The 26,260-nt window shown below is 36.6% G+C and overlaps 1 protein-coding gene across 4 annotated transcripts in view; it reads right to left on the bottom strand.

The window, feature by feature from the left end:
* Positions 1-5,714: 5,714 nt before the first annotated feature.
* PLCL1 (phospholipase C like 1 (inactive)) overlaps positions 5,715-26,260 on the bottom strand; it is a 330,535-nt gene continuing 309,989 nt past the window's right edge. For all 4 annotated transcript variants that reach the window (XM_055345685.1, XM_055345686.1, XM_055345687.1 and 1 more), the window contains exon 6: positions 5,715-7,285. In XM_055345685.1, coding sequence (XP_055201660.1) covers positions 7,103-7,285 — 183 coding nt within the window. In that variant the 3' untranslated portion in view covers positions 5,715-7,102. The remainder of the gene's footprint in view (positions 7,286-26,260) is intronic.

Here is a 26,260-nt window from a genome sequence, read left to right as displayed (position 1 = left end):
CCTGATACCGAAAATAAAGACATGTACACTGGGTATCCCTCTTTCCTCCCGCCTGCACCCTGCCTTGACCTCCTCATGGTCCCTTATTAAGGGGATGCCACATACATTTTCCAACACTTGTAAGTAATAGACTTCTCTACTTAAATTCCCTTGTGGCCTTCTGTGGGGGGATGCAACACCTTGGGAGTCTACTTAATAAATGATCACTTAACAAAGTTGTAACTTCCTTTAACATTTCTTGTACTGCAAGTGTGCTGGTGATGAATTCTTTCATCTTTTGAGATTGTTTATATCACATTTATTTTTTAATGGCAATTTCCCTAGGCATAGAATTCTAGAATTAAGTTTTTGCTTCTCTTTTAGTATATAAAGTTGCTCCATTGTCATGTCACTTACATGGTTTATGCTAAATAATGCTGCTCTTTCTAATTTTCTATGTACTATTCATACACATGCCTTATTTCACTGTCTACTTTTAAGATTTTCTTAGTATCACTACTTTTGAATAATTTTATTGTAGTATGTCTTGGTTGTTTACTTCACGTTTCTGGTCCTTGGGATTTTTTTAAGGTTCTTAGATCTGTGGATTATAATTTTCACTAGAAGTAAGAATTTTCTCAGACATTATTTCTTCAAATATTTTTCCTGCCCACCCCCCACCCCCGTGCTCCAATTTCACATGTGTTAGATTTCTTGGAGTTATTTCACTGTTCACTGGTGCTCAGCTCATTATGTAAACTCTCTTTTCTATGTTTCTTTTTTTAAGTAACTCTTTCACTGATACTTTACACAGCATAAAGTTCACCGTTTTTAACTACACAGTAGTTTTTAGTACATTCACAAAGCTGTGCAACCATTATCAGTATCTACCTCCAGAACATTTCATCACCCCAAAAAGAAACCACATACCCATCAGCAGTCATTCCCCATCCTACCTCCTCCCAGCCTCTGACAACAACTAGTATTTTTCATCTTCATAAATTTTCCTATTATGGACATTTCATACAAATGAAATTATACAATATGTAGCCTCTGTGCCTGGCTTCCTTAACTTAGCATAATGTTTTCAAGATGCATTCATGTTGTAACATATCAGTACTACATTCCTTTTTATTGTTGAATAACCCATTTTGTGGATACACTATCTTTTTTATCCTTTCATCAGTTGATGGACACTTGAATTGTTTCCACTTTTTGGCTATTCTGAATAATGCCGCTGTGACCAATTGTGGACATATATTTTCATTTTTCTTGGGTATATGCCTAGAAGTAGAACTGCTGGTCACATAGTAACTCTATGTTTAATCTTTTGATGAAGTGCCAGGCTCTTTTCCAAAGCAGCTGAACCATTTAACATTTCTACTAGTAGGGTATGATGGTTCTATTTTCTGTACATCCTCACTAGCACTTGTTACTATCTGTCGTCTTTTTATTATAGCTATCCTGGTGGATGAGAAGTGGTATCTCATTGTGATGATCAATGATGTTGAGCATCTTTCCATGTGCTTATTGCCCATCTGTATATCTTTTCTGAAGAAATGTCTATTCAGATCTTTTGTCTATTTTTAAAACTGGGTTGTTTTTTTTTTATGATGTAGTGATTCTTTATGTATCCTGGATGGCAGTCCTTTATTAGACATACAAGTTGTAAACTTTCTTTTATGTTTTCTATTAATTGTCTTTTCACTTTCTTGATGGTGTCATTTGAAGTACAAAAGTTTTTAATTTTGATGAAGCTCAATCTTATTTCTTCCTTTGTTACTCATGTTTTTGGTGTCATATCTAAAATTCATAGTCTTAACCCAGGATCACAAAATTTTCTCCTATATTTTCTTCCAAAGGTTTTATAGTTTTATCTACATATAAATGGCAAAAATTATATTTAAAAATTTTTAAATTCCTCAATGGAATCTACCAAAATCTAGAGTAAACATAATAAATAATGATGAAATACTGCAAAACTCCTCTGAGATTGGGAATGAGAAAGGATGTTTACTAACATCACTTCTATTGAATATTATACTGGAGATTTTAACCAGTTCTACAAATCAAGAAAAACAGATAAAACACATAAGTAAAATGTGTAAGGATCAGGAGAAACAGGCAAAACTGTCAAGGAGAAAAAGGCAAAATTGTCATTATTTGCAGATGACATGATTATGTACCTATAAAATCCAAAATAATAAATAGATAATTAAAATCACTAAGTAGTTTAGCAAGTTCACTTGATATTGATACATGATCATTATAAACCAATCTAATATAGTTTCTACATACCACAATTTGGAAATTTAGATTTTAAACTGATACTATTTCTAATAGTGTGGAAAATATCACATATCTAGGAATAAATCTACTGAAGGATGTGCAAGACCTTTATAAAGAAACCTTTAAGACTATATTAAGACAAATTAAATAAGTCCTGAGTAAATGGAGTAATATACCTCACAGATGGATTGGAATATTCAATAATGTGAATATGTTCAAACTACCCAGAATAATATATCCATTCAATGTAATACCAATAAAAATTCCAGAAGATACCCAACAGGAATTGATATATGGAAATGCAAAGAACCAAATATAATGGAGGAAATGCTGAAGAAGAAGAAAAGTAAGGAGGCCTACTCTCTCTGACACCAAAACATTACAAAGCTATCATAATTAAACAGTGCAGTAATGTTGCCAGGACAGACACAGACCAATGGAACCAAACAAAGATTCCAGAAATAGGATGCAAACATACAAGAGTGCTTCATTTTTTAGAAGGGTAGCATTACAGAGTTGTGGACAGAGGACAGTCTATAGTAAATAAGCTGGGCCAACTGATTATCCATGCTGAGAACAAATGACCTTTACCTTACACTATACACAAAAATCAAGTCTAGGAGGATTGTAGATTTAAATGTAAAATGTAAACCAAGAAAGCTACTAACAGGTAATATAGGAGAATATTTTCATGAGCATAGGAAGACAAAGATGTCTTAACACTAATCATAAAGAAAAAAATCATAACGGAGTAAATTAGGGATCTATATATCAAAAGACATTAGTAACAAATATGAAAAACACAGAGTTAAGATTCTTACTAAGTAAATGCCTCTTGAAAATAATAATAAAAGGATTAAAAGTTGCCACCCCACTCAAAAATGATCAGAAAACTCATAACTATCTATATGACATTATCCGTAGTCAATGAACATACTAATGTGTTCACTCTCCCTAGACAGTAGATACAAGGAAAAAGTTTTTAATCTTGCAGATTGGCAAAGATCTAAATAACAATAATTAAATTTAGTATCAGCCAAGATTTGAGTATTCTCATAAACTCCTGGTGGAAATTTAAATTGCATACTTTTTTTGGAGACTATTGGCAATGTACCTCAAAATCTCTAAAAAGTCTATGTATCCTTTGACCTAACCATTCTACTTATAGAAATTTATCCTAAAGAAAAAATTGAGCCACTTTGGAAAACTGGATTTTCATCACTGCAATGCCTATATGACAAGAAATTAGGAGAGAAAATAGAGGATTGGTTAAATATGTTATGATAATCCACATAATAAGACACTAACAAAAATCTGGATCAAGAATCACCAAGAATCACCACCTAAGACATTTACAGAGGCAGAGTGTAACACAAATGACTGAAGAAGCTCTTTGGCAACCTGGCCAACACATGACCCTCTTGGAGAAGGCAGCTCCAATTAATTAATGACAAGTAAGAAGTGGGGTGGTGTGGAAGTGTGTCTAGTATCATCAGAATACTCACTCCTTTAGAAGAAGGAGAAAATTAGATCTTTATGTCAAATTTCCTGATTTTTACAAGCTGTCTACTATTTAAATTTTTTTAAAAGATTTAGTGGCCAAATAAAATACATTATTACTAGACTAGATTCAATTCAAAGGCTAAGAACGCCAATGTACATATTTACTTACTGACAGAGATTCATGATGTATTGTCTTTATTGTGTAAAAAGATTATTACAGAAACACTTTATATAATGTGACCTCAATTTTCTTAAAAATCAAAGCATATTGGAACGCCTGGGTGGCTCGGTAGTTGAGCATCTGCCTTCAGTTCAGGGCGTGATCCCGGGTTCCCGGAAGGAGTCCTACATCAGGTTCCCTGCATGGAGCCTGCTTCTCCCTCTGCCTGTGTCTCTGCTTCTCTCTCTGTGTGTGTCTCTCATGAATAAATAAATAAAATCTTTAAAAAAATCAAAGCATATTTAGATATGTGCATAAACTCTGAAGTGTCTGAAGAGGTATAAATCTAAATGTTAATAGTAGGTGATTTTTTTTTACATATCTCTGTTTTTACATGTTTATATTGATCATTAGTATTTTATTATCAAATAATACAATAAAGTTCTTTTCATTTGTGGTTAGTTTAAAATTTTGAGAATTAAATTAAAAATCAAAACCACTGGGATCCCTGGGTGGCGCAGCGGTTTGGCGCCTGCCTTTGGCCCAGGGCGCGATCCTGGAGACCCGGGATCGAATCCCACGTCGGGCTCCCGGTGCATGGAGCCTGCTTCTCCCTCTGCCTGTGTCTCTGCCTCTCTCTCTCTCTCTGTGACTATCATAAATAAATAAAAATTAAAAAAAAATTAAAAAAAAATCAAAACCACTGAACAAATACTCTTCGCACATAGAATCAGACAAATGAGAATCCAAAGTCAATTTTTCCATTTACTATATTGATGGCTCTGTCAGTGATAGTATATACCATCCATGCTTCAAATCTCCTTGGTAATATAAACATTAATAAACAAAAATGGAATTAATATCTACCATTATCTTCCTAGCATTGTCAAAAGTTAAATGGACAGACGGAGGATTTTTCTACTGCACTACAAGGCTGGAAAGAAGACAGACACTGGTAGGATGTAATAATGTAAAAAGTTTTATATGTTTTTATTATTCTATCCAGAGGCAAGACCATTGTCAAAATCTAAAGCTGCATCCTGCCCCACCCCTCACTCGCTGGCTAACAATCAAACTCAATGCAGTGGAGTAGAGAATAGCAGACAACCTTGTCAGAAGTAGCGTTAGATGATGTGGAACCCATATCACTCTCAAGCATACTTTTTTTTTTATTTCCCAAATTCAATTTATTTAAGCTAAAAACAAAACCAGTTCAAGAACATTTGGGCAAGTTCCTAAATGTGAGTGGAGCTCCAGAACAAACGGAATGAACTAGGGAAGACACTTTTAAGAATTGGCTTTGACTCTCAAGTAAATAAATTAATAATATTCTTTTAGAGCTTTCACCCTTTACCTTCTCTTCCCACCTCTCCGTACCACCAGTAATGGCACAGACCTCTCTAAATAGAATTCAGGGAGGTGAAGAGGTCCACAGGTAAAACCAACCAATTGGCTCACGTAAAGTGGGTCTCTATCATCTCCTTTTTATCATAAGGAGGTTAGATACCTGCATTCCACTATTCCTTTTACTGTGTAGGTTAAGTCTAATGGAGGGTAAAGAAGTTTTTTTAGGTGATCATAGCACCATTGGAAACCTGTCTTACAATGAGCTCATGTGTCTCCCCAAATTCCCCGTTTGAAACCCAAGGAGATACTTCATCATATTTGGTTCATGGAAATACCATACCCTTTGAGACATTTTTAATATAATATCATTATATTTCATTATTTTCATTATTTTTTGTCTTTTCAATGAAGTGACAATAAAAGAAAACAATAAAAGTGTTGTTTCATATCTTTACTTTCAGTAATGTGCAACATGAACATAATAGTGTTAAGAAGTCAGAAATAACATGGTAGCTATAGAAGATGCTTATATTTGCAAAATGTCAACAATTACTTCCCTAGGTTCCCCCAAAACTAGCATATTTGTTAATCAAATTAATTAAGAAGCTTTTCAAAATAAAAGCAATGTTTTAAATAAATATTATAAAAATTATATTAAAAAATTATAAATGTACCCTAATTAAGTTTGCTTCTTTTGTGTGTATGTTTTTGTTCATGTATTAAAACCATATCTTATTTGTAATCAGTTAGTTCTTAAGTCATCACAAACATGTTATCTGATCCACAGAATTTGTATCAGCTCAGCGTGATAATGTGGCATTGTTTGAATGATGTCTTTAAATTCAAATTTAGTACAATAAATTATATTTAATCAAAGACAAGCCTCCTAACTGCTCATGTGCATTTAAAAAATGAATGCTAGACTCCCAGTTTGGAAGAATGACTGAAAGCAATGTCACATAAAAATCCTAATTACAACAGATCTCTCACTGTGTTTCAAAGTTCCACATAGGTGGGTATAAATTCATTTATGATCAGCTTTTCCATTGAAATCATATGTGTTTATTAAACAACTAGAAAACAAATTTCTAAAAAGTTATTTTATTTAATAAATAGTTTAAAGAGTTTTCAACTGAAGAAATGATTTTGCTGATCTCAGAAATTCTGATCACTTGTTTACCTTTTAGTCACTTTTATTTCTACTGTGATTCTTAGGAATTTTTCTAATCTACATCTAATCTATCAAAACATCTATGCATTGGTAAATTTGCCTTCCTTTGATAATAACCTATGTTAAGATCTCTAAATTAAATGACAAAGGTAGAGAAGTAAAATTAAACACAGCAACTGGTTATAGTAAGTGCTCTTTAGAATTTCAGATTAACAAATTTGCCCCAAAATGATAAAGTAATAACTTACTAAATGAATAATGCAACATAGAATAGATTTTCATAGGATCACAATCTTTCTCAATCTTTTTCTCTCTCTCACTGTCACTCTTGTTTCTTTCTTTTTTCTTTCTTTGTTTCTTTCCTTCTTCTTTCTTTGTCTTCTCACACACACACATACACACACACTCACACCCACAACCATACATGGGTATGTACATACATCTCAGAATTTTAAACACTGCTACTAAAGGTTTTAACTTAGATAAATTAACTACATTAAAATACTGACATTGTGAAAATATCTCTCTATGTCCAACACCTTATAGAGGGCATCTTTTTGTGAACTTCTAAAAAGCTTAAAGAAAGAAAACCAGAAAGAAAAACCAGAGTCCTCAAAGGGAAGGATGGGTGAGCGTGTCAGTACTGCTCAGGGTCACAGCTTCCCGTTCTCCTCGCCACTCTCCTTCTCCTCTATGGCTTCCAGGCTGCGTTTGCTCTTGGCTTCTGCACCACTGCTGGGTGCTTTACTAAGTCCACAAGACAAGCATGCCAGCTGGATCTGCTTCATGTTTTCTACAGCTTCATTCTTGGCGTTCTTCAACAGATCTCCTTGGCCCTACAAACAGTAGAAATATACACCAAAGAAGAAAGTTATGGACCAGGTATATCCTGAGTGACATCACTCTATATGTTAAGTGCTGCTGCTCAGTAAGAAAATGGACCCAGACCCTCAGAGCTCACTTTTTCAAGGATTATCCCCAAGTTCTTTAGTAGCACTGTCCAGGGTCTTTGCTCTTTAAGCCAAGGACCTCAACCTGACACTTCCCCATCAGCTCTGTGGCTGCCAGTAGCCTCTTGAGATTCCTATAGTAAGAAACAACCTCAGGGGGGCCTCCTCTACATTCCCCAGGACAGTGCACTCTTCCCTCACCTTGGTCTGAGACTTTGCACACTGCTGCGACTCCTGTCCCACCCAGGCCCAGCATTCCCTGGCTTGGTAGAAAACGAGGAAAGAAGCTTTCCTTCAAAGAACTGAAAATTAAATCAGTCACTCGGTGTACAGGAACTTAAAAAGTAAAACATCTTATGTAAAGTAAATCACACACTGTTATGCTTGGTAAGCTGGGGTTTTATATACTGGGCTACCCTTGCAATCTGCCTTTTAATAAATTATTATTACCCACATTCCTTCTGTCTTTTCCATCACCCTAAAGACAATGTTCCCATCTGGCTGATGGAGAAAAAGAGGCTCTAGAGGCTCAATCAAAACAAAAAGCATATGAGGATCACAGGAAATCATCAGCTGTCCGTAACATCAGTGCTTGAGGAAGATTTTTTTCTCCTTATTTTTATTCCTTATTTTAGTTCTTCATTAATAATGATCAAGTATGTAGTGCCTGGGTGGTTCAGTTGGTTAAGCATCTGCCTTTGGCTCAGGTCATGATCCCAGGGTCCTGGGATGGAGCCCCGGGTCAGGCTCCCTACTCAGCAGGAAGTCTATTTCTCTCTCTTTTTCTCCCTCTGCCCCTCCTCCATTCTCATTCTCTCTCTCTCTCCAATAAGTAAATAAAATACTTTTTAAAAAAATGGTGAAGTATATAAGCTGATACCGGCCCTGGGGCCCAAAGGACCGAGTGTGGGGCAACCAGAACCTGTTCCTCCCCAGCACAGACAGAAGAGGAGACAGTCCTTCTTCTCTCCCCTCTCCATTCTCACTGCAGTGTAAAGGAACCCCAAACTGCAGAGGACAATGTGCAGGATGTGGGGTTTACACTGATTGCTGGAGAGTTCCTCCACAAAGCAGAGACTCAGCAAAAGAATAAGTCACCTATTTTATCCAACGTGCTCCATGATACACTATTTAATTTGATAAATGGCTTTGCCTCTGAGGAAATTTGTGTTAAAAAAATGCCTTAGAATATTTCATTCCTCAAAACCTACTCAGGTACTTGCCAATCCTACCTACGTAATAACAGCTAAATCCTCTGATAATAGGCTTTAACTAAGCAGGATGCATCAGGATGGGTTTGCCTAACATTTCGTTAAAGTATACTTACCCCCATCACCTCAATCACAGAAAAGGGATTTTATAAGTAGATTTGGAAGTTTTATCATCTAGCCTTCTCTCGAGGAGAAAAGAGGCAGAGCCTGATGAGGTTTAGCGACTGACCCAAGGTCACAGCTGGTAAATGACTCAGCTGGGACTAAAGTCCCAATGCTCTACTTCGATTCACTGCTCTACTTCCTACACCATGTTTATAATTTAGACTAAGACTAAAGACTAAGAAATGAACACTCTGTCAGATAGAGATGGATCTTTCAAGGGAAAAATATTCACTATGCCAGCAGAATTTGGGGAGTCAGTTCTGAACAGTGCAGACATAATGAGTCCCCTCTGGACACTGAAAAACAAAGTCACATTCACTCTGTAAAAATGCAATGCTTTAATAATGATAGTACACATAAAGTGCTTACTCTGCCCAGGGAGTCTTTTTTTTTTTTTTGTGCTTTATGTATATTCATTCATTCAACTGTTACAGCAACCCAATGAAGATATAGGCACTTTTCCTATTCTCGATTTACTGATTAAAATTTTAAAAAAAAAAAAGAGCTAAGGTCCAGGGCGGTCACCTTTCCCAGAGTCATGCAGCTGCAGAGTGGTAGAGCTGGGGTTTAAGAAAAGTCCAACAGTTGGCTCCAGAGTCTGTAGTCTTAAATACCACATGATATGGCATCTCTTCCAGGAAAACCGTGCGCTCTCTACAAAGCACATTAAAGCCTCCCATTCATTGTTACCCATGAAAACAACACAGATATAAAGATAATCATTGCTCACGTGGCACAGTTTGAGAGAACTCAGAGGTGGTATCTAGAGTTAGGAAGACCAGGTACACCAAGGACACGCTGGCAGGGACCCAAGTCAGACTATCTTAGTTTTGCTCTTTGCTCCAGCAATTTCTCCCTGGGCCATTTGCTCTTCTGTAAACATGAAAATAACCTTCTGCCTTCCTCACAGTTTTAAAGATTAAAGAAAATATGTTGAAGAGTTGTGTGTAATTTAAATAATCACAAATAAACTCTGCTATAAGATGATGCAAAAAGCAGGTATCACAGTCTATTACAATGAGTATCTTGGTACTGTACACAGGTTAACATATAAATTGTACTAATCTGTTTTAAATGCAGCTGCAAGAGTCTGTTTGACAGAGATATGTATATTGCTACTGTACAAATTGAAAGATTCCTTTAAAAACCAAACTGCATTAATAAAAAGATCATATCTACACTCGTTTTCAGTGTTACTTTTAACAGATTGCTTTCCTTTTAGTTTTGAAAATTTCCTTAAGCATTTTAAAATTGCAACAGAAGCAAAGTTGGCATCTTCCCTAACTGCAGGAGCGAAACATGCAAAAATATCAAGCTTGATGCCACTAATATGTAATGCTCTCATATCCCTTTCCCTGCAGCGGGTTATGAAACATATCTAATTAATCAGCCAAAATGTCATCTCATCAGTTCTGAGAGGTGGCATCCAGGCCTAAATGCCAGACTGTGACCGTTCTGGTACACAGAAGTCAGTCTCTCCAGAAAACAATGGCCAATTGGAGAAAACAGTTCGTGCCAGAGCACGAAAACACAACTACATCATCTCCTGATAGCCAGGAGACAACACGTCCTGGCTGAATGGTACAGGCAGAAAAGAAATTGAAAGAGAAACTCAATTGTTAGGTAATAGAAGAAAACAAATGAAAGACTAATTTTACTTTTGAGTTTTTACATTTTATATCGAAGCATTTATGTAAAAATTTTGTTTTCTGTTTTTTAAAGAAGCAAGAATAAAGGTCATCTTTCTGTTCTGTGGCTCAAGGAACCTACTCCTTGAGTCCTCCCTATTAGGATATAAGAACCAGGAAAGACTCACAGTAGGCAAAAGAGTGAAGTTTATTGTTAATGACCCCCATGCTGGTATTCCTTTCTAGTGCTTTCTCCCATTTTATGTGCAGCAACTTCCCCTGGCCAACAAGCACCCCTCTCTCTTCTCTGCTATATTCCTTCTCAAACTCCTAACAAGCCAGCTTATATGGTATCTCCTCTGTCAAACATCTTTGTCCTATATATCATTTCCTACAAGACATATCAGGTATTCAGATTAGCTAATCAATTTAAAGGGATTAGTGTGTAGTGTGTATTTAAGGAGAATTCTAACAGGCATTTCTAAAGAATACGCTCAAAAATTCTCCTCAAATAGAGGTCTTGGAAGAGAAGAAGAGAAGAGAATTTTAGTTGGTATTATATAAATTGAAACACTTCTTGGATGTTAAAATATCTCTGGGATTGTTATGGCCTGGAATGTAAAATTAATGTACGATGTGATCATTGACACTTGACTTGAAAGAAATGTCAAGCTGCTGCCAACGTTTCGATATTCTAGTAATCTCATGGCAATTTGTAGTTTCTCTCCACTGATGTTAGGGATGCTTCAGAAAAAAAAAAAATGAGGACTGCTTTAACCCAAAGAAAAGCAAATGTAATAGAGGGCATTTCAGGCAGACTGACACTGATGGGACAACAGGACTATCAAAAGTCTCAAGGCCAATGGCCACCAACTCAGTCACCACAATTTGCCTTCCAAAATTAAGAATCCATGGAAATCCCAGCACATTTAAAGAGTAACTCTTGACATCACAGAAAACCAGAGAGGTCACTATAGATATTTTGAATCTAAAAATCAGTGATGATTAATGAATTTTTTTAAAAAGAGAGATTAAGTAGTCATAATCAAATTCTTGCAACTGCATTAGATTGCAATTGAAATACATTATCTAGAAATCAAGAAATATCTGATGCAATTTAGACTGTAAATGGGGTTGCTATACAATATCACAATTTTTATTACTACTAACTTTATTGCTGACAATAAAATACTATCACAACCTACACAGAAGCTAACATTTATTGAAAACTTATTGAACAATCTATCAAAAGACATTCAAGATTTTTATAATTCCTCTACTAAGAAAGGCAGCTCCCTCCCTGCCCAGCATTGTTCAAAGGTAATTTTGACTACAATCTGGCAGAGTCACTTACAAAAGACATCCACGACTCCCTCACACCCATTTTTCCCATGAACTGCACTATCCCTTGTATTATTAGTGCATAAAAGAGCAGGACTAGTGTCATGACTAGTGTCCTTGTCACGTGTGAAGGAAATGAGTGGGTTGTTCAGGGCACACCACAAATATTTAAAGAAGTTAACTGAGACTCTGGGAATGGATATACCCTCACATATACAGACCTATACACATAAACAAATGTAGCTCTGTCTCCAGGCAGACTCGAATGTATTTTTCAGCACATATTCAATGGCAGATTGATTCTCCTGATATACTTTCATGTAAGAGTCCACACCTACAGCTAATGTCAATAGCTATGAACAATACTGCAGTAAAAGTCAGCCACCGACAGCGCGGTGGAATTAGCAGCTCTTTATTTGTTCCAGCTACCATTTGTTGGACAAAACCATGCCGTGGTGGGTCATGCTCTACTACCATCTTACTAGTTCAAAAACCATGCTTTTTGGGAATATCAGTATTATCTGAAGAGGTTAAATGTTCTGCTCTAAAGAAATGGAAATAACTACTACAATGTTCTTTATTTGAGAAATTAAAATAGCAGATCAAAAACTTGGTGGTGAAGTCATGGCAGGTATTATTTCTCTTGATGTGACATTTCTAGAATAATTGGGTAAAGCTCTGCAAAGACGGCCTAGAATTCTTGCTCTCCAGAACAAAAGCCTCGCTATGTAGGGAATGTAAACAAGATGGGAACAAGAGTTATAGGGCACAAAAGTGTCTCTATTAGATTATAGACAAAATACCTTAATTGCATCAAAATAGAAGTTTCCATTGCATTTAATTATCAACAGTCAGATTTATTATTTTTCAATACCTTGGCAACCAAATATTCCAACCGCATTCTACTCACCAGTTAAAAAGTTGGGTTTTAACTCTGAGTTCTCAAGAAATATGGATGAATAATTGTAGACAGTTTTGATCTAAGAACATTGGCTTAACTGAGCTTTTATGTTACTCTTTGTCTAAAACTCTGAACTCAAAACAAGTTGACACTGTTTTCAAATCTTTATTACATAATGCAATCAAATTATTTCATTCTTAAAGGAACAGAAAGGGGACTACATTGGACATGTTCACCTGACCCATTATAGTTTATAATCTTATATAAAGTTCAGGTTTTTACTTTTTTCAGGTTTTTAAATTAGTTTTGTGACTGATTAATTTTAGTATTGGTTATAAACTCCAATTAATCAAATGTTTCTAAAGACTGGAAACAGAACAGGAATAAGTCTTTTTTTTTTTTTTTGGAATAAGTCTTTTTAATACCCGAGAATCTAATTCTGAAGTGAGACTAGCTCATGAAATGTAGAAGATATTTCCAAGAAATTTTGAGAATAATTTAATACCAAAGAGAAGATAACATTGCAAAATAAAGCAGAATTACATGTTTAATAAGCGCAACTATACAAAAGGCTACAAAAAATTTGAAGGTATAATCTGTTGAAATTCAACATACTGAAAATTACATTTGAAAGTTAAATTTGAGAACTTATGTTTTAAGACCTTTCAAATAAAATCTTTTTCCACATTTCTTTCTCAAATAACATCCTGCATTGTTGCAATAGCTTTCTCATCAGGAAATCTTGACTAACGTGAATGTTGAAGGAATACAGAACCTTATTTCACTTCAAAATGGTAACTAACTGTGTCTTAAGCGAAAGCCTTTGCATTGACCATGTTTTTTTTAAAAGTAGTTTTTAATATGGAAGAAACCATCTTTGTGTTGTTTAGTATATATACAAGTGAAGTAGTTTAACATTATTTAAATACTACTCACTAATAATTATAATTACATCATAGTAATAGAATGAAGATAAAAATCATGATCATCTCAGTAGATGCATAAAGTCATTTGACAAAATTCAACATCCTTTCATGATAAAAACTCAACAAACTGAGTATAGAAGGAACATACCTCAACATAATTCAGGCCACATATGACAAGACCACAAATAACATCACAGTCAATGGTGAAAGGTTGAAAGCTTTTCTTATAAGATCAGGAACAACATAGGATGCCCATTCCCACTATTTTTATTCACCATAGTACTGTAAATCCCAGAGCAGTTAAGCAGAAAAGAAAGAAAGAAAGAAAAGAGAGATAAATAAAGAGAGAGAAAGAAAGAGTATCTAAATCGGAAAGAGAATAGTAAAACTGTCTCTAATTACAGATGACCTAATCTTATATATGGAAAGCCCTAAAGACTACACCAAATAACTGTTAGAACTAATAAATGGATTGGGTAAAGTTGCAGGATACAAAATCAACATACAAAAATCAGTTGTGTTTATCAGTTACAATAAATGATCAGAAAAAGAAATAAAGAAAACAATCCAATTTACAATAACATCAAAAACAATAAAATACTTAAATTTAACCAAGAAGGTGAAAGATCTGCATACTGAAAGCTACAAGATACTGATAAAAGAAATTGAAGAAGACACAAATGAATGGAAAGATATATCATGTTTATGGATCAGAAGAATTAATATTATAATATGCATGCTACCAAACGTCATCTATAGATTCAATGCAATCACTATCAAAATTCTACTCGCGTTTTTCACAGAAAGTAAAATACAATTCTCAAATTCGTATGTAACCACAAAAGACTGAAAATAGCCAAAGTAATCATGAAAAAGAAGAACAAAGCTGGAGGCATCACAGTTCCTGATTTTAAAATATACTACAAAACTACAGTAATTGAGATAGTATAGCATCAAAAGCATAAACTAGAGCCAAAATAAATAAATGGGACTATATCAAACTAAAAAGCTTCTTCACAGCAAGAGAAACCATCAACAAGATGAAAGGCAATCTACTGAATGACAGAAAATATTTGCAAACCATCTAATAAGAGGTTGATATCCAAAATACATAAGCGACTCAATATATATACATGTATATATAACAACTCAAAATATTTAACAACTCAATAACAAAAAAATAATAAATACGATTAAAAATGGGCAAAAGGGGATCCCTGGGTGGCGCAGCGGTTTGGCACCTGCCTTTGGCCCAGGGCGCGATCCTGGAGACCTGGGATCGAGTCCCACATCGGGCTCCCGGTGCATGGAGCCTGCTTCTCCCTCTGCCTGTGTCTCTGCCTCTCTCTCTCTCTCTCTGTGTGACTATCACAGAAAAAAAAAGGGGGGGGGCAAAAGGCCTAAATAAATATTTTTCCAAACAAGGCATACAAATGGCCAATGGGTACATGAAAAAGTGCTCAACATCCTTAATCATCAGGGAAATGCAAATCAAAACCACCTTACAGCTGTCAGAATGACTATTATTAAAAAGACAAGCGATAACCAGCACTGGCAAAGATGTAGAGAAAAGGGCACCTTTGTTATTGCTGGAAATGTAAATTGGTGCAGCCATTGGGTAAAACAGTATGGAGATTCCTCAAAAATATTAAAAATAGAACTACTATACAATCCAACAATTCCACTCCCAGGTATATATCCAAAGGCAATGAAATCAGGATCTTGAAGAGATATTCACGTCACCATGTACATTACAGCATTATTTATAATAGCCAAGACAGGGAAACAATTTAAGTGTCCATCAAACAAATGAATAGATAAATATATATGTATACATATATCTAGCCATCCTCTTTAATATATATACATACATCTTTAACATATACCTATATAATATGTGTAGCATCCAATAACATTTTAAAAGATGCATTATATATATAATATTCTCATGAATATTATATATTATATATATAATGCAATATTATTCAGCCTTGAGAAAGAAGGTAATCTTGCCATTTTCAACAACATGGATGCATTTAAAGGGCATTATGAAATGAAATGAAATAAGTCAGAGAAAGACAAATACCAGATGATCTATTTTATGTGTAATCCAAAAAGACAGAATTCATAGAAACAACCATAGTTTAATGGTTGCCAGGGGCAAGGGAAAGGGAAAATGGGTGAAGCTGGTCAAAAGGTACAAACTTTCAATTACAAGATGAGTAAGTTCTGGAAATTTAATGTACAGCATGGTGACTATAGTTAATAATACTGTATTGTACACTTGGAAGGTGCTAAGAAAGTAGATCTTAAACATTCTCACTGCAAAAAAGAAGGCAATCTTATGAAGTGATGAATGTGTTAACTAACTTTCTATGGTAAAGAAATATTCCTTTATATATATATATATATTTATATATATATATTCCCTTATATATATATATTCCTTTATATATATATATATATATATATATATATTCCTTAAACTTACACAATGTTATATATTAATTATATCTCAATAAAGCTAAAAAATAATAACAATAATATTAATAACAATCCAGTAACAACAGTGCTGACAACAGATACCATTAGTGATGGGTAAGATCGCATTAATTAATAAAACCTATTACAGCAAGATACACTTCTTGACTAGAGCTTAAAAAGAAGTATTGGGGCACCTGACTGGCTCAGTCCATGGAGCATGCAACTCTTAATCTCAGGGTTGTAAGTTTGAGCCCCACGTTGGGTATAGAGATTACTTAAAAATAAAATCGTTTTTAAAAATGTATAGAATTTGGGACATCTGGGTGGCTCAGTGGTTGAGCATCTGCCTTTGCCTCAGGTCATGATCCCAGGACCCTGGGAGTCCCACATGGGGATCCCCACAGGCAGCCTGCCTCTCCCTCTGCCTATGTCTCTGCCTCTCTCTCTCTCTGTATCTCTCGTGAATAAATAAATAAAATCTTTAAAAATAAATAAGTATAGAATTTAATATTTCCAAATCTCATTTGTTGTCCCTGTTGTATATTGTTCTGAGGTATATATGTATGAACCAAGACATACCTACATCCTTCTTTGGTTTAGGAACAGTGGTGGTTTCCTTTAGTTATCATGAGAATTTAGGTCTTCATTTTTGCTTTACTCATCTATCTATTCATCACGCAAATATTTACTCAACGGATTCCATATACCAGACTTTGTCTTGACCTGTGGTTCTCAACCCTATCAAAACCGAGGCCCTTTAAAACAAATATTTTGTAAGGCTCCCTTTAGGATCCGTAAATAAAAGTCAAAAATAATATAAGCTGATTATATATATTAAAAATTAAGTAAATACAGTATCCTAACTATACTGTTAAAGAGAAATAAAGGAATGGTAATCTAAAACAAAATAACATGTATTTTGCAACATGTGAATGCCCAGGCAGTCACACAAGAAACCACAATGAAGTAGCCAGTGGCCTGTACTTACTTAATATGAATTCGCTTAAATTCAAAAGAGAAATAAAGAGATCAGATGCCATTCCACACACACAAAGAAGACAGAAAAATGACAATGCAGTTGTACCAGATAGACACTAATACGAAAACAAATAATGGCAACAGGCCACACTTATTTGCATATAATAAAAGAAGAAAGGAAATAACCTTAATTAAGATAGGGATAACATGCCAAGACAAGTACAGATTCTCACCATGGAGAAAAAGTGTGATAATCCCACAAGTGAGGAAATGAATAGCCATGCACCCCACCAAAGCTGCCAAGTCTTCAAAGGTATCTCAAAAGATTTTTTTGTGTGATTTATAATATCAGCTTCTACTCCTCAGGCCACCGTGGGATGCCATGACTTGTCAAAAATAATAAAAAAAATCCAGCATTCCTGACTGTTTCCACTAACTGTCCCTAGAGAATTCTTCCATCACCTCCACAATTTTCCAAAGTGCCCTCGAGAGGGCAGTACTGCCCTCGTTAAGAACTACAGGGCTGGACTCCAGGTAAGATGGTGAGCACAGAAGCCCACATTGAACCCACATAGAAACGAGGTCTAGTTAGGGATACAAGCATAAATTTTAAAAAACCACAAAAATAAAACTATGCCTAACCACAAGTTGTGCCATGTGCTTAAAGGAATGTGATGTGGTGAGAACATGTAGTCTAGAGGGTCGGGCAAGGCTCTCCTGTCCAAGTGACAAATGAGCAACAATTTGGAAGACAGAAAAGCATCTTCATCTTTTTTTGGCATCTTATAATCAGTGAAATATAATATAAGGATCTTGTGATGCTTGCCTTGAGTCCTCAGCCCTCCTACAGTCTTATTGATACAGATAGAGGTACTACGGGAGAACGCACTGGAAGGTTACTGCCTTTGTGGCACAGCACCAAAGGGCCAAATGTAGCCCATTTGTCCTTATATTTTACCTACTTAGAATGTATTTTGTTTCCTTTAAATTTATACTGAAGAAAAAATGATAGTGGAAAATATGCATAAAGTATTATTTAGTGACAGTGTCTTTTTGTTCTGCTAAGCAAGAGTTCTTAGAAATTATCTCATATTTTTGAGTTATTTGAGAATCAGGCATGATTTTTTTCAACTTTACAGGTGAAGAAATGGACTAAGGAAAGCCAAGTGACTATAGTGCCCAGGCTCACACAGGAAAAAAGCATGAAGGAAATAACTAATACGGCCTGCTCCCCAGAACAACAGTTGCTTTTTCTTCAGTGTGTTATTTTTCTTTGCATTTAGTTGCATTATACAATATGCTGCACGTCACCTAATAGATCTTAGAAATGGAGAGAAGAAAAAATAGCATAAGTTCTATTTGGTTTAAAGAAGAAAAAATCCTTTGAGGGATGCCTGGGTGGCTCAGTGGTTGAGCAACTGCCTTCCGCTCACGTCGTGACCCTAGAGTCCTGGGATCGAGTCCCGCATGGGGCTCCCCATGGGGAGCCTGCTTCTCCCTCTCCCTAAGTCTCTGCCTCTCTCTCTGTGTCTCTCATGAATAAATAAAGTCCTTTTTTATCCTTTGATAAAACCCCCTGAATATCCCATACATAAATACCTCTTTTGTGTGATACTTTAATTTACAATTTTTGCCTTGAATGTGGGTTCAGAGTTTAAAAGAATTTAATGATTTTGATCTGAGTTCAATTTTCAGAAAAGTGAAATACAAAAGCAATGGTAGAAGATTGATGAGGGGGAGAAGCGTGGAGAAGATGATTGGTTTTCCTTTTAAAGATATCATAAGCCCCAATAGATCAGATCCAAAATGATGATTATAGAAGAATTGAGTTCATTACAGGCACCAGCTGAACATTTTAAAGGATGTCATTAATGTGAGGACTTGTAGTTCACAGAATCCTGGGATTCTGATTCTCCTTGCAGTATCCACAAGCTCCTAAAAACCTCCCATATTGGCTGACCAAGATGGCAGCACACACAAACTGGGGAGCAGAGCCAGAATTCTAGAAGTCATAAAAAATACATAGGACTCTAAGGATTTCATATTTTGTTCATATAATAACAATTTGGCCCAGAGGCTTTGAATTGTAACCATATTGCTCTTCTGTACGTCAGTGTACAATGTGACTACGTGTATAATGTGACTACAGCACTCCAGGTAATACTGTCGGACTACCTAGATTCAAATCCTGGGCTCCACCACTTATCAGCTTTTGATCTTGACCAGAGTCACATGGTGCCTCAGTTTCTTCATCCATAAAATGGCTTCAAAAATTGTACTCATCTCTAATATGTGGCAAATCCTACTGATGGTTAGCTACTAAAATTATTCTATAAACAGAAAATTCTAAAGTTTCAGTAAATGCTATTAATAATGACAATGTTATAGATGTCTACTGTACTCCACGTTACAAAATGAGAGGAAACAAAAAAACTTTGAAACTTAAAAAAAGACAAGTTGACAAAATGGAGGGAATAAACAGTTACCGAGAATAAAATTTAGGATTGATAACCTGTGAAAAAGCCCACAATGATTAAAATTAAAAGAGTAATAATTCCATTGATGGGGCAATTTTCTTTGGGAGACCCAAGGATGTGTCATCCCCTCCCCTGCAAATTCTGGTTTTCTTGTTCATAATTTAGAGTTTACAATATTGCTCAGTGTAAAACACCAAAGCATTCATTGCTCACTATTGGAATAAGAAATGTTAAACAGCCATTTTATTTAAGGCAGATGAGAAAGTAAAAATGAACTGAAATCATCTGTCACCAAAAGAAATTAATGACAAACATTATCTTTTGTGACAGACCCATTATATTTCTGAAGATACCATAAGATAGGTTCCTGCAAGGGTGCTCTGGTTAAGAAGCCATCTGTCTGCTTTGGGCAAATGACTGTGAGCCTAATCCACTTACAGAAAATGTCAACAAAATTGCTTCAACACCAGTGAGCTGAATAATAGAAGCCCCTGAGCTAAACTTTAAAAATATGACTCAAGTGCAGAAGACTTCATGAATTTAGGTTTGTGTGATGATACTGGTATCCTGAGAATTCTGTTGCAGTCACTTTGACAAAAGAACCATTCAATAAAACAGTAAGAATCCAGGGCCTGTTGGTTGCCCTGCTCTCTGCTCTTTCCTTCCCATTATTGTGATCATTTGCTTCTACGTCAACAAATCTAATAAGAGAGTACAGAGGATTAGTATCAACCTTTAGCAAGGTGACAAAGAAATTAATTGCATTTCAAATGAAATTTCAGTAATGGATGGTCATCAGCACAAAAAAAAAATACTATTTAAAAGTTCCAATATCTCAAATTAACTTTCATGGGATAATAAATGACCCTGAAAGCTGAATTCACGTCTTGAGTGCTGTGGGCCAAATACAGAAGGAGCTTCTACAGAAAACCTCCACTTGGCAAGCTCGTACTCTTTCCATTGCAAAAAGATCATTTATGGCAATTTGAAAGATGTAGGATGCTTCAGACCCCAAAGCAAAGACTATAGGCACAGTTCCTAGTACTAAAAGAATACTTTTAAAATGCATTCTATTTGCTTGGTATTTGCTTGGTATAGTTTCACTGTAAGAAATTACAGATTATGTTGCTAAACTATTGACTACTTCATCTATCCAAAAAAAAAAAAATCTGCAAAAATGTGAGAATAAGAGTGTAGATGTAATAACAACAGGCCACCAAATGACCTGATCACAAAGTGGCTTAATCATCCCCACGATGTGGAGAATTTCATCAAGCAAGTGATATTTTGTGACATCTGGTCTTGGGCTGCACAATTCTAGGGGCACCGTCATACAGCCTTCTATGTGCATGGCATTCCCTGCAGCCCACTGATGGCCATACTGCATCTGGTTTAGATGTGCCCTTTTACCAAGGACATCTTTATTCTCTGCAAAGTCATAACACTTTTAAATAGTCTGAAATTGTCCCCTTTAGGAATGTTCCGTGGTGTGTGCAGGGTAACCCATCCTGCAGCCCTGTAGGCACCCAGTTACATTGGCATGAGTCCTAACTTGTGTCCGTGGCAGTGGCCAAATAGCTATTAGCTAGAAATTCTTAAAGGGACAACTGCCCTGCATGTTCCACCCACAGGTCATTTTTTAATTAATGAAGGTAAGGCAGGTATCAGATGAAATGGCTTTTTCTTATTAGTTAAATCAAGGAGTGGCCAGCTTGGCTCCCTCCACAATGACTGATTGGAGATTTGGTCAGTAATGAGGTGTTCATTGTTGTTGCCTCATTTCCAGCTGTGCGTTTGGTTAAACACCAGACTACCAATACACCAAGGAAATGTCAAGACTTGTTTTCCCTGATCTGAGACTCCCTCAAGTTTCAGATCTCAAACTCAAGCCATCTACAACACGAAACTACTAGCAACATAATTTGCTCCAACATGTCGTTTATTTTTAAAATTACACCACACAAAAGTTGAAATAGTAGTATCTATATTTACCAACTGTTCATACTATGTCATTTTGGCTTAATTGATCATATATATATATATATGTATATATATATATATATATATACATATATATATATATATCACCCTAAATATCTTAGTAGGCATATCATGAAAATAAGGACATAATCACCCACTATTATTACCCGAACGAAATTAGCACTCATTCAGCAATTTCATCTGATATGAAGTGCATGTTAAAGTTTCCCAAATGTCCCAAAATATCTTTAATAGCTTTTTAAAATCCAGAATCCAATCAAGGTTCACACATTATTAGCGGCTCTGAAAATAATGATCCAGCTATGTGACGTTAGAGTAAAAGCCTGAGCGGCAGAGCACACAGAGAGACTCAACAGCAAGTTCACAGCAGTGAATCCCACTTCCCTGAAAGACACACATTTCCACAGCATCACCCTGTCCACCTTCTGGAAAATGTGCCATTAAATCATCACATACACCTGTCAAAACATTTCTTCAGAATGCCAGACACCATCCCTCTTACATTCTTATTTTTAAATCAACTTTATAAATATATACGCCTGGAAAAAATTCATCATACGCTCACCAGCCCATTCAGTTTTATGAGTGCCAGGCTGACACCTCCCTAAATACTCATCCTATCCAGGCCTCATATTTCTCCCTAGATAACTGTGAAAATCAAACGTCAAAAACTAGTGGGAGAGAGCATTCATATTCAATTCCGATATTTCAGTAGCAATATTTTTTAGGCCTTCGATATGCAGACCAAAACACCGCACACATTTTTGGATGAACTTTAAATTATACCACGTAGGAAATACAGGACAAGCCTTGTGTGATCCTGTCCATGCCCTTGCTAAAGAAAGTAGCCCCAGGGTGACCTTGAGGTGGGATGGCCCTACTCTCTACTATCAGAGCCTGCCTCTGGCCACAGCTGGCTGGACGGAGCATTCACACACAGCTCAAGAGTGCTGGCCAGTTAATAGCTGGCCAGTGACCTGTGAGCTAGCCTGACTCCAGGCAGCAATGATGGCAATTAGTGAAAGCAATCAGATTAACGCTCTCAGAAGGTGACCTGGGACATTCAAAGAGCCTTAGTCAGAAAGAGATGCTGGAAAATACACAGAGGAAAACAAGAAAGGGAGAGAGCTGAGCATTTCCAGGGCCACCACACTAGGAAAAAAATCTACAATTCTTGCTCCTAAGAGAGGAAAAAATCCCAGTCCCCTAAAGCCTGCTTGGATTGCAATGGTCTTGCAGCCCAAGTTTCTGTGAGGCTGCCCATTCTGTGGCTTCTCTCCTCAGGAGACATGTTTCCTGCCTTGTCACATATATGCTTCTCACCTGAGAAAGCCTCAGTGAGTCCCTGTTCCCTGTAACTCAGGTAAAAGAGAAGAAGAAGAAGAAAAAAATAACCATCACCACCAACAACAAAAACACATTTAAATGAGAAGTGCCAGGTCTGTTACAGTTTTAACACCATTTGAATGGTTGATAATCAAGGGAAAATAGTGTTTAAATCATGCTTTTGTCCCAGCTACAGCTTTCTAAGCTTCTCACAGAGAAAGCCAGAATCAGTCACAAGGATAAAAAGGACAGGGATGTGGCTGATGTCTGCAGTGGAAAGAATGATGAACAAATTAGGAACTGGCTGTGTGACCTTGGAAATATCACTGCTAACTCCTGTGGGTGACAGTTTCCTTTTTTATTAAAGAATGGATTTGGATGAAATGCTCTTTGAGCTCACCTTATATACTGAAAGTCTGTCATTTATTAATTAGGGCTCAGATTAAAATTGCTGTGTTAAAATTCATCATTTAATTATTTTAAATAAGAGACCATCTAGCAGGAAGGAGATAAGGAAGCAATGAAAGTGTTATGATAGAAGAACAACAGAGCACTGTGGAAAGCACACGGCAGAGATGCCTAACCCTGCTGGAGATGGAGGGGCTAGAGAAAAGGTGTCCTGACAACTGGGTACCTGAGCTCACACCTGAAGCACAGATACAGTGTCCCCCCAACCCCCTCCCACTCCAAAGACACTCCTTTGAAACAGAGGGGACAGTTCCTGTAACTGCTCAGTATGAGAGTCCAGCTGGTGCCACTGAGGAACTGAAAAATTTTCCCCGTGGCTAAGGAGCCCACGGAAGAGGAAGGCAATGAGAGGTGAAGCTAGAGAGAAAAGAGATCACAAAGAGCTCCACAGGGGTAGTAGTTAGGAAATTTGCAGTAGGCACCATGGGAAACCTCGGAGGGGCTTTAAGCATACAGAATGGCCATGGCCAGACTTCTGTTTAGAAAGGTCACCTCAGCTGCTGCACTGCAGAGGGGGGCAGAGTATACGGGAGAGGAAAGACTTTTCACTAACTCAGGTGATAAATGAAGAGAACTAAGCTATGGGAATGGAGATCACTCAGAGAGATATTTCAGAGGTTGACCCAACAATATTTGGTAATAGCTTAGAGGTGGAGGTTTAGGAAAAAGATCAAGAATAACTCCCAGGATGCTCGCATGGATAACTCCAAATTGTCATTCATTCTTTCATTCATCCATTCATTCACTCAAGTAGAGATACCAGTGGTGTCTCTGAGGCAAGTGGCAGATGTGCATGGAGATGAACATAACTTGAGAAGAGACCTCGCCAGTGTTATGCCTGGAGGGTAACAGAAAGGGAGGGGTGGCAAATGGAGGTTATCTAGAGATAAAGAGAGACCCATGGACCAACAATACACATTTGGGATTTGACAACAGAGTAAGGGTAATGAAAACCATTTGCATGGACACTGTGAGTCAAGGAGAAAGGATGGAGTGAGAAGAGAGCCTAGGCTAGAACCCTAAGAAACACCAGTATTTAGCAGCTGAACAGAGGAAAGGAAACTTGTGGAAACCTCTGGGAAGAAAGCATCAGAGATGTAATAGGAAGACCAGGAGAAGCAGATGCAAGAAGGAGGGGTGGCCAGCCATCCAGAATGTTCCCAAGTGGTCAAGGAAAATAAGCTAAAAACTGTCCACAAGATTTCGTGACAAGAAGGTGACCTTGGTGAGAATGTTTTAATGGAGTGTCAGAGGAAAGATAGATTAAAGTTGGCTAAGGACTGTGTGGGAGGTAAGGAAGTGGATTCAGCAAGTGTAAACAACCTAGTTAAGAAGTTTGGCTGTGTAGGCGAAGAGAGAGATAGGAAGTAGGGTAGCTGGAGGGGAGCTGAAAGTCTTTCATAAAAGCCATTTTATATGTATAAACACATGCTGAGCAATGAATTGTGAAAGGAAAAAGACAAAATATGAAATGGAATTCCTAAAAGCCTCTACTTCTTGGATTGATCTTCTAAGTCGATTTTGCTAGTATCCTAATACTCTTTCTCCTTACTTTAGAGCCCTTCTATTGGTATGAGGTGGAAAAGTTACTCATCCATTAAAAATGTAAAACATGGTAATTTAAACACATGAGTAAATCTATGTAAATTTAAAAATTAAAAAGCAAGGATTTCATAGTGCATGAATTTATGGCTACGTCTAGAAAATGAAGAATTCTCACATTGCCCACCAGGTGGCTCCCCTGTTTCGGGCTTAGGGAGGGAGTTCCTGACTGTCCACAAAAAGCTTGTGCTCCAATTGTTAGAAGAGACCTTCCAAAACAGTCTGGTCAATTCTTCTGCCTCCATGTAAATTTGCACCTCGGTCACGCTAAGTATGTAAAAGTGCCCTCAAAGACATTCTGAAAACTTACGAAATCATCAAAAACCATCAGTGTATCACCGACCTGTATAAGTTAAGCATTTAAATTAGAAGTGAACACTATGTTCACATAGTAGAGAATGATTTTCACAGAAGGAAAATATCTTAGTGAAATCTGAACTAATCATGCCTCCTGAAAGGCCAAAAAAAAAAAAATCTAGCCATTTGCTTTTACAATTTGGTGAAAGGAGAAAAAAATGATAACTCTAAAGTTATTTTCTATAATAAAAAATAAATAGGTTAACCTATCAATGCCTCTTACATGTATAAAGCGGTATCTTTATACTTGTTATTTGGAAAGTAGAAATATATACAATTCTATGTAATATGGCCTAAAGTTCTAGGGTTCAAGTAATCTGTTGGTAGTTAAAAGACATAAAGATCTTTCCTCTATACGTGATAGGGTTTGTTAGCATGATTCAGCACGGGATAAATGCTACCACTGTCCATTTATGGATATTCACAGTAAGGAAGATATATGGATTGAAGGGCCACTGAATCAGTACACCCCATAGATACTTCCTTTAGCCCTTCTCCCATCCTGCTTTGCCTGAAACATCTACCAGAAATAAAAGAGGAAAGGGTGAAAGTCAGTTTTACAATTATGAGTGCACAAAGGGACAAAGAATACACACACACACATACACATACACATTCACCTTAACAGCAGTAAAAACCAGCTTCCTTCATTTGCCAACCTTCTTAGGAAACAGTTCTATCATTTTTTAATTTGCTAACAGTGCAGAATGAATGTTAACCCCTCAAGTTTGAGACTCAATTGGAAATGAGAGAAGGGCCGAGGAAGGGATGGCTCCCTTCATGCAGCTCCTTGGGGAATCCTCATGGCTGGGGAAGCAGATCATTTTACCACCACTTTTTTCCATATGTCCTTGTTTTCTGAGAAACTTGGAGGGAAAAAAAATCCAAACAATTAGCCTCTGAGCAAAATCACCTCAGACAGCAGCAAAGACCACCAGATATGGATATTGGGAGAACTGCAGAGGGTTGCCATGGCTGGAGCATAGGGGTAAGTGA

Source organism: Nyctereutes procyonoides, unplaced genomic scaffold, assembly GCF_905146905.1.
Source record: "Nyctereutes procyonoides isolate TBG_1078 unplaced genomic scaffold, NYPRO_anot_genome, whole genome shotgun sequence".
Lineage (NCBI taxonomy): Eukaryota > Metazoa > Chordata > Mammalia > Carnivora > Canidae > Nyctereutes > Nyctereutes procyonoides.
This window is presented reverse-complemented; position numbering and strand designations above follow the sequence as displayed.